Genomic DNA, 13093 nt, shown 5'->3' with positions numbered 1-13093 from the left:
TAACCTCCTACCAGCCCTCCTAACCAGAAAATAACCTATCTGACTGCTATTTCCCCCAGACTCGTACGTAATTAACCTACTCCCTCTTTTCTTAAAATATGTGTTGCACACAATCATGTCTGTTGCCTCCCCAAACTCGAGTATCCTTTCCCCTTCTTCTTTCCTTATACCATATGCACATCCCCCATGTACTCCCTATATAACCTTGTGCTGCTTCACCTACATGACCATTTAAGTCCCCTCCCAAAACCACTATCTCATCATCCCGCATACCACCTACTACACGTATTAAATCATCCCAAAATCTATCTTTCTCTGCTTCATTCAATCATGCCTGTGGAGCATATGCCGATATAACTGCAGCTATCTTTCTACTGAATAGAATTTTCACTACCAATATCCTATCGCCTACTCTTATAACATTCATAACATATTCCACCCATTTCTCTGCGACCATCACACCAACACCCCCATATCCATCTATCCCCCCCCGCCAAAACAACTTATAGCAACAGTCCCTCCCAACAATCTTTCTGGCTGATCCACTCCTGTACTGGACTTCCTGCAAACACACCACATCCACCCACCTCCTACTGAATGCCTCAATGACCTCCCCTGCTCTTCCCCTCAAAACTCCACATTCCATGAACCCACCCTCATTCCCCTGGGTGATTTACTGTCATAGTCAGGATTAATAAAGGGGGATAGACATACCAAAGGCCCCACTCCCTGCACAGTCCCAGGTCCAGGCAATGGATCTGGGACCCCTAGCCCACCAGCTTACTAGTGACTGTGATAGTGGCCTCGGGTCACCCTGCCAGGACGGTTGCAGGGACACCCTCCAAGCGCACCTTGGCACTGCAACCATCCTGCTATTACACACCCACTGATAGGGCAGCCTCCTGGGGTGCTACTCCCAGGTTCGGGCCCCTCTCTGTTTGGCGGAAACAGCAGCCTGGGAACCACAATGCCCTGTACCCTCTAGCAGAGGCCCGAGCCCCATCTCGCCCTGGACCCATGATCTATGCCGGCGGAACCCCCGTCACGCCTCCCCCCAGAAGTCCGCCACTAGGTAGCGAGGGCAAAGTTTTCTGGCCGCATGCCCTTGCTGGCACCAACCCCTGTAACATAATGGGATACGTTGTGTGAAATGTAAAGTGCATGTGGTGTAGTGCATAAGATAGTTAGAGGAAATGTTTGGGAGAGTATGCTGGTCTACTCTCCATGTTACTGTGACACTGAAAAGGTCAGCAAAGGGGGATGGTTAGATAGCTAGTGAAACAGGAGCTCCAGCTCTCCCTATCACCAGCATTCCTATTCCCCTTGGGAGTACCACCCTGTTCGGCCTGTGCTACAGCCTCCTCCTAATTTTGTTTAGCGTAGTGAAAAAATACTGGTACTTAAAAAGATTATACTGATATATTTGGCTGCATCAAAATATCACAGTTTCTTTAGCTTTTCTACTTGGGTTTTTATTTTAAAGAAGCTATAGATTTTTATTTTAAAGACTTCATAACATGATAACTGTACTATACGGTTATATAATAAAATGTTTTCAAGACACATTAATACCCACAAGTAATGTCTTTGCCACTGGGCAAATAATAAGAAACAAGGCACATACCGCAACTTTTTTGCTTCCCTAAAAGTATGCAACACTCAGTCATTAGATAACTACAGTAGTATGCAAATAACATTTTAGTTTCTAAATCTAAGCCAATTCTTGAAAAATAATGATACATGAAATGCATAGTGTACATAAACTTCTGGTCATTACCTAGATAATAAAACACAGTATTTATATTGTACCTGAAAGTGCCATATGTAAACTCCTGGCCAGGCAGCCATTAGCCATAAAATGAAACAACATTTATACTTAAAGGTATGTAACATTTTGATCATTAGCCAACTCAGGCCAGACCTGCCTAGAGTTAATGCACAGTGGAAAAAATACACATACTTTAATCCCTGAGATTGGATTTAACACAAAAGTAGTCAGAGACTGTTCCTCAGTGTCGTGCATAGGATTTTTGAAAGGGGGGCATCGAAAAAACAAAAACTATTTTTTCATAACATAGTTTATTAACTTTATTTCATTCATTCATTCATTCATCATCTAATCCTGTATTGCCCTATGAGGAGTGTAGGAGCCTGGGGTTAGACAAGTTGGACCTGACATTAAGATGAGTGACCAGCCTCACTCATCGCTGAGTGGCATTACATGAATAGTAAACCCCAACCACCCCATTGATGTAAACCGGGACAGGCTCAATCCGATTGGAGTGCTTTAATTGCCCACAAAACTAAGTAACGCAGTACAGTAAACTTACGTACTGTAACTGACTAAAGTACTGAAAGGGTACAAACTCAGGGTAGTTAACGTACTGAACTCTACAGAACTTTGGAAGTGAAACAAAGAATTTTATTGTTTACCTGACATCTTTCACTAAAAAGCACAGGAAAAACAAAACATCTCTTCACTCACTGATTTCTGACAGTAAACTATCACTCTGCGCAGAAGTACCATTTATATACCCTAATGAAATATTATCATCATCATCATCATCATCTAATCCTGTGTTGCCCCATGGGGAGTGTAGGAGCCCGGGACTAGGCAAGTTGGTCCTGACATTAAAGATATGAGTTACCAGCCTCACTCATCCCTGAGTGGCATTATGTGATCAATAAACCCCAACCACTCCTTGGATATAAACCTGCACTGGTTCAGTCCAATTGGAGCACGTTTATGACCCACTAAACATTCTAAAAATTTCCACTACGTTCTGCAAACTTTCATTTTTTTCAGTAGCTTTCCATGGCCCTCCATTTATTCTCGTTGGTAACAAAACATTCCAGGATCTTTGTGAAACATCTTAATTTGTTTGTCCCCCCCCATTTTTTTTTTTTTTTTTTTTTTTTTTTTTTTTTAGCTCCTTTTCTGTTATTTTTCTGTCTCATAACGCCGTACCATACCTAGGACTGAGAAGTCGGAACCTAGAATACGCTGTATAACAGCACTATTTACGTATATAAACTCACATGACCTCCACAGTTCTTTTCTTTCTTTTCCTTATCGCCTTTCTTCTGTCTCCTTCTGTCTGTATTTCCTACTGCCTATCATCTCCAGTCTTTCAAACACAGTGTGTCCAGGCATCTCGAAATGAACGGATCTTGAATTTGGCTCTCTTTTGTATTGTTTTTGTTTTTTTATTGGAAGGACGGTTTGTGGTCTCCCGGCCTTTGGTTCCTTCTTTCTTGCATTAAAAAAAAAATACTTTTCTGAACCTTTAATGGTTTTCAGTAAGACTTTATTAAGCTCCAAAGTGTCAAGTAACAACATTCTTACACAAAGAATCAACAAAACAATGAATGAAATCTTGCGTAAGTTATTTTATCTTCCATCCACATCTGGTATCCCGATATCGACAGTAAATATTGGTATCGGTTCGGTATTGGAAAAAATGCAAATATCGGCTATATATCAGTTCGGCGAATCATATTAGTTACAGCACTAGAGCCCTGTCAGTGTTAGGAGAGGCAGCACCTCCCTGAACTTCCTCCAACCACACCTTACCCTACAAAGCTAGATCCAGCCCCACCTCCAGCACATAACATATCCCCCAAATAACAAAACTCCTCCACATACTTGGGAGACTCTTCAGCAAGATCAATCCTCTCATGCCTGACAATCTGTACATGCCCTTCCCCGACACACCGCACACAAGAAATCAGCATTAATTCACAGCCTGCCTCAAACACCATGGTATCTCTTTAATCACCCACTTATTGTAAACACTCCACAAGATGGAGCTTCTTCCCACACTCTTGTGGCAAACTGCATGTGGCCATACTTTCTCCGCTTTGATATGACAGTACCACCACCGGCCCGGAGCATCATCATTTGTGTTATCTGCATATACTTTCAAACCCTTGTGCCCCATCCATCTCTCCATTTCCTTGATCTTACCTCTGTCACCTTTTCACTCTGCAGTCACCACCAAGTCATCAGCATACATCTCCCATGGGAGTTCATTACTGAAGTCACATGAGAGAGCTTCAAGCTCTCATTACTGACCCAGACTGACCCCTGATTCATGTCAACATTAGCAGAAAACTTGTCACTCAAATCTCCGTTCACTCTCACCTGAGTGTGAGCACCCAGATGATTCATTAGAGCTGTCAGTTCAAGGGAAACTTCAAGATGGTAAACACCATAGTTTTAAAATACTGTACAGGTATTTCTGTGATATTGGGAGTATAGTACACCCCCACCAACCACGGGGGTTAGGTTCGTGAAAACCACCATGGTTGGGAAAACCGTGGTTGGTGAAGTTAACTTTAATTGGGGAAAATAGAGTTAGGGAACCCTTGGTTGAAGGTAGAAGGGGTATAGCATGAAAAAAATGTACTGTTTTTCTGGTCTTCATTGCACAACATTGCACTGTACCAAATGTAATCATAAACAGATAAACAAAAGTATGGTAGAAAGTAGTTTACTATACAACTTTAGAATTGCAAGTGTTATCAACTGGCTAGAGTGTCGTGCTGGTGGAAAACTGGGGATCACTATCAGCTGACTTGGATGATGGCTTAAAGTAGCACAGAATAGATGGTTGCTTCATTCTTTTTTGAGATGTTTTTGTGTCTGTTTGTATGGAGCCAATAACGTGTCCAATCCATGGTTGAGTTTTAGACTCCATTCCATGAAGAGATCTGTGTCAAAGAAGAATTCAGCAAGACTGTTGGCCATGAGTACTGTACCCCTTTGTTAAGGTTAGCAAGAGTCATATTTGATAAATGTATGCTTTACTTTAAGCAGCAGAAAGACCTTATCAATTCAGTTCACATTACTCTAGTTTGATTTTTGTATTTTTCTGACTATTTTCAGGGCAGTAAATTTTCTTTTCTTGCTGAAAAATTACTCCCCTATTAAGGTATTATTGTCACATTCCTTAAGCCATACCTATGATTGCATCTGGCATAATGGAAGATACATAACGTACGCAAAGGTGGATTTCATTTCCTAATTTCCGAACTGGAGGTTAGGTTAGGTTAAATTATTAGGTTCAGTTAGGCTACGTTAGGTTAGGTTTAGTGAAACTCTTGGGTTTGGACAGTTCCTTCCGCCATTATGCTGACGTATCAAGTAAGTTGTCACAGCAGAACAGCTAAAAACAATGGGGAAACAAATTTAACAAAACATTTATTTACCACCCCAGATATAATCAGAAAAGTATAACAGACAATCAGGAGGAAGAAGAGCTGATTTGGTTAGGTGCTTTTACTGCTTAATGCATAATGTTTACCTCATTTTGTTACTCTCCTCGCTGTTGTCCTGGTCCTCACCACACTTAATGATTTGGGCCCATGATGTCGACGGGACAGGTGATAAACTGATAGAAAGAGGTACTGTAACAGCACACCTACTCAGTCTGCTCCCAGTAACAACACAGACTGAACTGAAGGACAGGAAAGCTGGTAGTATGAGAGAACGTGGCTGCCACCTGGTGGCAGCCACTGCAAACTGAGTGTTACGTGAACCAAGGACCCGCAATAGGTGATTTGGTATAATCACTTAATTATTCAGATGCTCCGTATCCAGTTACATTCTGTATCCGGATGTTACACCTTGGCTCTGTTATACCCGTATCTAGATTTAATTGTTCATGCGAACATAAAAGTACCGACATTGGCGTCTGGCTGACCGACAAGTCCAAAAAATTGGTTTGGTGGCTTGCTGGCCTCTCTGTTCACCCGCGGGTATTAGACCATAACCCACAAGCTGAGCTAAAGTGGCTATCCGGGTCCCTACCAAATAGTCAAAGTGCTCTGGCCGCCAAGATCACTTATACCATACTGTCAGCACGCGAGTAATACTGACTGCAACTCACAAGCTGACTGAAAATGCCCGTCCGCCACCTCACATGGTCAAAATCCCCCGGCCAGCCTCACTTCTCCCTCCCCACTGTTCCTCCTCCATCCCCTTCCATGCTTCCTGCTGCCAGGGCTCAATCTTATCTCTCTCCCCTCCCTGTTCCTCAGTCCTGCCTCACCATTGTGCCAAACAAGTACCATCCACCATTGAGTTTTCACAGTTTTTGGTGATTTATTCTCATACTCTTGGTTCTATCAAAATTCTGAAAATACCAAGAGAAAGCTTATGAAATTCTGTATCTAGACATATGCTTAACTCTAGCATGATTTGGGCAAAATTTTGCACTAAGATGTTGGGAAGTTATTTGAAGGTATTTTATCTCTTGAACAACTTTATTCTAACTGCATTTATGTACTTTTACTCATCAGTTTTGTGTGTTTTTATTAGCTTATAGTATAAACACCAGCAAAGATGATGCTAAACAATTTATACCAATATAACCAATTTCCACGGGCATATTTGGCTATGGAAATTTTGTGTGTGTGCTGCAGAAGCAGCCATCACTTGGTGTCCCAGAAACTGAACTGTTTTTGCAACCATCTTCAGTGATTTTTTTGTGAACTTTTGTTCTTTATGCATTGCTTTCATAGTGGCTAACATTACATTGGATATTCCCGTATGTGTTTTGATGTCTACGTAGCTGAAAGATCGAAGAAGACTGCCACGGATATGAGGGGTACCGTACATTATAGGTAGGGTATTTGTGGATTTTGGTTGTTTATGCATTGTTTTTAAAATGCAGTATAGCATCACCAAGGGCAACCCAACACCCCCAGAAGGATCCCACAGAGGAGCATATACAGCGCGACTGGACTTTGGGCGACAGGGACATTAGTCCGCCTGGGCCACGCGCCCCTATGACCCGGAGCTCAACCGCCGCCACCATAGCAGGAAAGCAAGACTACCTTCCGGGCGTGCCGACCACCAACAACCACGGGGTGCAGCTATTACTCTAGCTCCAGTCAGCACCCTTGAGACGGCCGGTAGCTGCTCAATCCTCCTACAGGAAACGGCCTGCAGCCGCTCTGGAGGTAACAAGGAGACGGCCGGTAGCCGCTCCCGCCTTCGTCAGGAGATGGCCAGAAGCCGCTCTGAAGATACCCAAAATGAGACGGCCGGTAGCTGCTCAACCCTCCTACAGGAGACGGCCTGCAGCCGCTCCAGAGGTAACGAGGAGACGGCCGGTAGTCGCTCCCGCCTTTGTCAGGAGACGGCCGGTAGCCACTCCCACCTTTGTCAGGAGACGGCCGGTATCCGCTCGACCCTCCTACAGGAAACAGCCTGCTTCCGCTTCTGAGGTAACAAGGAGACAGCTGGTAACCGCTCCCGCCTTCGTCAGGAGACAGCCAGTAGCCGCTCCCGCCTTCGTCAGGAGACAGCCGATAGCCACTCTGAAGGTGCCCCTCAAGAGACGGCCGGTAGCCACTCTGAAGATGCCCTGAACAAGATGGCCGGTAGCCGCTTGACCCTCCTACAGGAGACGGTCTGCAGCCACTCCGGAGGTAACGAGGAGACAGCCGGTAGCCACTCCCGCTTACGTCAGGAGATGGCCGGTAGCCGCTCCTGCCTTCGTCAGGAGACAGTCGGTAGCCGCTCCCGCTTACGTCAGGAGATGGCCGGTAGCCGCTCCTGCCTTCATCAGGAGACAGCCGGTAGCTGCTCTGAAGGTGCCCCTCAAGAGATGGCCTGTAGCTGCTCGACCCTCCCACAGGAGACAGCCTGCAGCCGCTCCAGAGGTAATGAGGAGACGGCTGGTAGCCGCTCCTGCCTTCATCAGGAGACGGCCGGTAGTCGCTCTGAAGGTGCCTTTGAGTCGGCCTGTGGCTGCTCCCTTTCCCAGGCCATGGCCAGTAGCCGGGCCTTAGCGACAGCCAGTAGCTGCTCCCCTAGAAGGCCACGGCCAGTAGCCAGGCCCTATGGCAGGAGATGGCTGGTAGTCGCTCCTCCATCAGGTGCTGACTCCTGTCCACGACACTACGACCCGGAGGGAGACCCCCGCCTGGAAGAGTATTGGAGAGGCCCTGTAACTACCAACGGACTTTTCTCACTGAGGCCAGTTCCTGAGAGGACCCCAACGGAGGCCGACGCCGCAGCCCACTCCTGATGGGGTCTCCAATCACCGGAGACCACAGCCCCCAGGACCTCTAGACTGCCCCCAGGACCCCCAGGCGGGACATCCCTTCATCCCGACGCCGGAGATCTTCATCCTCCACCAGGCACCTGAGCGAGAGGGACTGGCAGCTGTTTGGCCCCAGCCCTGAGGGCCAGACTCCCGCCCCAGTCCCTGAAAGTGCAGGTCCCTTCGCCACCAGCAGCCCTGGACTAGAGAGGACGCCCCTAGGCGTGATCCCATGGCCCCTGAATATGGAGGCCCCTGGCGGAGTTCATCCCCGTCAGTAGTGAGGCTGAGTCGTCTCCGCAGCCCTTGTACCCGACCGCCAGTACGCCCAGTCCCAGCAGTGAGTGACAATGAAAGCACAGTGTCTGTCATAGTGAAGTAAGGGAAGAACAGTGAGTTATCAGAATATGGAAAGTCAGTGCACAAAGCATCAGTAATAATATAAAAGAAAGGTGGAATAAGTAAGGTAACAGTGAAACCGAGAACACGGCAAGGCAGTGAAATAAGGGTTTGTAACAGTGAACACACTACCATTTAGTGACACAACCTCACATTTAGATCATATGGAGGCCCCAGTGCAAGAGCAATAATTAACGACCCAACTGACAAACCAATTAGCCTGCCAGCAGTGAAAATAGTGCCACAAACTCCACCTAGACTTTCCCAAAATAATAGTGTTTAGCTTCCCTGCCCTAAGTGCTATTCACCTTACCCGATTGTATCCTAAGTAGTATCCTGTGCGATACTAACACCCGATATCTAAGCCTTAGAATTATAATTGTTCAGCATAACTGTATTTGTAACATCTGCCTGTTCCGCCGTAGAATTTAGCAATACACATGTAAGGTTGTTGCCTTGAGTTTTTGTGTCCTGCCTTTCACTTATTTGTCTAAGCTCCGGTCTAGAAAGAGAGCCCAGCTACTCACAAGGCAATAGAGGGACGGGAAGCTGACCCTAAAACACCTAGCATTACACTGGTGGACAGCGATGGTTCTTGACCCAGGCATACGAGAGAGGTAATCAGGAAATACTGGCAAAATGGCAACCAAACCACATGTGCAATTACCTAAATTCGACCCCAAACAGTATGATGTTCACACATACCTGGCAATTATTAAACCTTTACTAGATATCGGTTTCAAGGATGACAAGCCAAAAATTGCAGTCACACTCCTGCTACTGGGCAAAGCGGCAGCTAATATAGCACCCAAGATCGTCCCGGGGTTCACCTGGCAGAATTTCATGAAACTCGTGATTCAGGCCATCACCCCATCATTATGCAAAGTGGTGGCTCTATACCAGTTGGATAGCCTGACTTTTGATGGCAACTTAGATGACACATTAATCCAGGCCAGGCGCCTAGTCACCACTGCCTACCAGGAGGCAGATGACGAAACCCAGGAACAACTGATGTTTCACACACTTATCAGGATCCTCCCTAGTTTCATCAAAAAACATTTTATCATACATGACCCTATGGGAGACCTGGATAAAGATATCCAAGTAGCGAGGCACCTTCTAGCCATCCACTCCACCCCTCAACACATTGGCGTAATCGATCAATTTCCCACGGACATCATCTCAGTTGACCTGTTGGAATTTTCTGCTTGCAGCCACAAATGCCCCATTCACGACATCCGCAAGCAGCTAAAAGCTGCCTGGCACAGCAGAACGACCTGAGGGCGCCTACAAGCTGCCCCACCATACGCCAATTGCCCCGAGCTTAGGGGAAACAAAATCCGAAAGAAAAAGCACAGAAGGAGCCCACCACCGCCCCTGCACCCCCTTATCCTAGCGGGAGCCACCTCACATCCCCTCTCAGTCTACGACAGGGGGAATGGCACGTTTCCTTTCACTCTCCTCCCTCTGTCTCTTCTCTTTTACCCTCCTCTTTCTCTGACCCACCCTCACCCACCTCCTCTTTCTCGTTCATCCCCCCTACCCCACCCTCAACCTCACCATTCCCACGGACCCCCAACTCATCCCCAATAACTTCACCAGATGCCTCGCCACCCGCCACACCCCGCACCTCATCACCATCACTCCACCACGACCTCAGCCCCCTGCCGCCACCTACACCACGCCGTCACCAAACATCCAGACAACACCGTGAGGCCGCACTTCCCCCCCACCACTGGCTCCTTCTTCTCCCACACCTCATGCCGCCTTACCTCACCTCCGACACCACATGCCACCCGCCACACCCCACTCCTCAGCTCCAGCCACCCCACCACCACCACCAAACACTGGGATGGCACCACAAGACCTCACTCCCTCCTTGTCTCCTGCCCCCGCACCGGCCGCCTCACCACTGCCACAAATTCTGTTCCACAGCCAGCCTCCCACCTCCTCACCTCCAGCCCCTTTGCCCTCCACACCTAACGCCACCTTACCTGCCACCTCACCACCACTACCAACCTCCAGTACCAGAGCACCCTCACACCCCCACACACCACCCACCTCAAGTCCCACCACCTCGCCCACGCCTACAACCAGAGCGCCGCCCACACCTACCCCACCCCGGCGCACTACCTCCACCGCCACACCACATGCAGCCAAAGCACGAAAGGGCTGCACACCCACCTCACCACCCACCCCCACCCTAAAATCCGCCATCAACCGCTCTGGCCGCCTTTCATGCCCGCCCACAGGACACACCACCACCTCCCCAACCCCAACCCCACCTTCCTCACTGCCAACCACCACCACCAACCCTCCCACTAACTCATATGACAGCTACATTTCCCCCTCACCGTCTCTCTCCCCTGTCCCCACCGCTTCCACCTCACCCCCTGCCACGTCGCCTCATACCTCACGTGAGGGTTCACCAACACCACCAACTCCAGACCTCTCCCCACCTCCTCGCCATCAACCACCCCATCCCCTACGCCTAGCACCATGTGCCCCGCCCACATGTCCGCACTTCCTCCACCCACCACACCCCCACTCCAACCATCGCCCACCCCTGGCCCCGAGTCTCCCTGTCCACTGCCCACACACGCCCCCTCAGCCCCGCCTGCCCCATCCCCCACACCAGATCCCACCTACGCCACCCACGCACCCACTACACCACAACCTACTAGGCCTACACCACACTCAACGCCCCATGCCATCCCCACTCCTATCACCTCACATCTGCCTTCGCACACCCCGTGCACCTCACACACACATCGACACCGCACACCCACATCACCGCCCACACCCATCCTTAGAACAACCATCACACGCTCCGGCCGCCTCTCACGCCCACCCGCCCGATATACCAACACTCCCACCCCACCCACCTCGCTGCAAAATCACACTCCCGCCCCTGCCCTAAATCAACTAACAATCATGCTACACCAGGCCCAAATGCCAGCCACCTACACTCCCCAGAGACGTCGTGCCACATTACCTCGGCATAAAACCTCACACTTGACGTCCATCTCGAACATTCAGCACAGCCCTGCACAGAAGACAACACCTACCACCATGAGGATTCGCCGAGCAGTATGGGCGCCACCCTTCAGATGAAAACATCGCGTCCGTGGATCCCACCACCTCCTACAACCCCTATGCTCCTCCAGCGACCCATCCACCCTCTTCATCACCTGTGACGCTCAGCTAGACGAGAATCCTGCCACCACAGCCTGGCACGCCCTCCTCCAACACCTACAGCCAGTGTACCACACCTATGACACCAAAGTTTACCACCGCCAGTCACAGGGACGTGACTTTTTCCCAGAAGATGGTGGTAAAATGCAGTATAGTATCACCGAGGGCAACCAAACACCAACAGAAGGAGCCCACAGAGGAGCATATACAGCGCGACTGGACTCCGGGCGACAAGGACATAAGTCCGCCCGGGCCATGCGCCCCTATGACCCGAAGCTCGCCTGCCACCACTATAGCAGGAAAGCGAGACTACCTTCCAGGCGAGCTGACCACCAACAACCACGGGATGGAGCTATTACTCTAGCTCCAGTCAGCACCCCTAAGATGGTCGGTAGCTGCTCAACCCTCCTACAGCAGACGGCCTGCAGCCGCTTTAGAGGTAACAAGGAGACGGCCAGTAGCTGCTCCCGCCTATATCAGGAGACGGCCAGAAGCCACTCTGAAGGTGTCCTAAATGAGATGGCTGGTAGCCGCTCGACCCTCCTACAGGAGATGGCCTGCAGCCACTCGACCCTCCTACAGGAGACGGCCTGCAGCTGCTCCAGAAGTAATGAGGAGACAGCCGGTAGCCACTCCGAAGGTGCCCTTGAGTTGGCCTGTAGCCGCTCCCTTCCCCAGGCCACGGTCAGTAGCTGGGCCTTAGTGACGGCCTGTAGCCGCGCCCCTAGAAGGCCATGGCCAGTAGCTGGGCCCTACGGCCAGTAGTCGCTCCTCTGTCAGGTGCTGACTCATGTCCACAACACTATGACCTGGAGGGAGACCCCAGCCTGGAGGAGTATTGGAGAGGCCCTGTAACTACCACCGGGCTCTTCTCACTGCAGCCGGTTCCTGAGAGGACCTGCCTGACGGACCTCGATGGAGGCCGATGCCACAGCCCACTCCTGACGGTGTCTCCAATTGTCGGAGACCGCAGCCTCCGGGACCTCCAGACTGCCCCCAGGACCCCTGGGCAGGACATCCCTTCATCCCAACGCCGGAGATCTTCATCCTCTGTCAAGCACCTGAACGAGAGGTTCAGGCAGCTGTTTGGCCCCAGCCCTGAGGGCCAGACTCTCGCCCCAAGCCCTGAAAGTGCAGTACCCTTCGCCACCAGCAGCCCCAGACGAGAGAGGACACCCCTACACGTGATCCCATGGCCCCTGAATACGGAGGCCCCTGGTGGAGTTCATCCCCATCATTAGTGAGGCTGAGTTGTCTCCGCAGCCCTTGTACCCGACCGCCAGTTTGCCCAGTCCCAACAGTGAGTGACAGTGAAAGCACAGTGTTCGTGACATAGTAAAGTAAGGGAAGAACAGTGAGTTATCAGAATATGGAAAGTCAGTGCGCAAAGCATCAGTAATAATATAAAAGAAAGGTGGAATAAGTAAGATAACGGTGAAACTGAG

General features: G+C 49.5%; 1 protein-coding gene across 1 annotated transcript in view; it reads left to right on the top strand.

The window, feature by feature from the left end:
- The window catches only part of LOC145394156 (uncharacterized), a 156957-nt gene that overhangs the window by 134658 nt on the left and 9206 nt on the right, over positions 1–13093 (top strand). The window contains exons 12-16 of the mRNA XM_080268135.1: positions 8104–8231; positions 9388–9646; positions 10056–10163; positions 10389–10614; positions 12530–12720. Of these exons, the coding sequence (XP_080124261.1) occupies positions 8104–8231; positions 9388–9646; positions 10056–10163; positions 10389–10614; positions 12530–12720 (912 nt within the window). The remainder of the gene's footprint in view (positions 1–8103; positions 8232–9387; positions 9647–10055; positions 10164–10388; positions 10615–12529; positions 12721–13093) is intronic.

This window comes from Coenobita brevimanus, chromosome 26 (assembly GCF_032717465.1).
Source record: "Coenobita brevimanus isolate Jiangsu-jjx chromosome 26, ASM3271746v2, whole genome shotgun sequence".
In the NCBI taxonomy this organism is placed as follows: Eukaryota; Metazoa; Arthropoda; class Malacostraca; order Decapoda; family Coenobitidae; genus Coenobita; species Coenobita brevimanus.
This window is presented reverse-complemented; position numbering and strand designations above follow the sequence as displayed.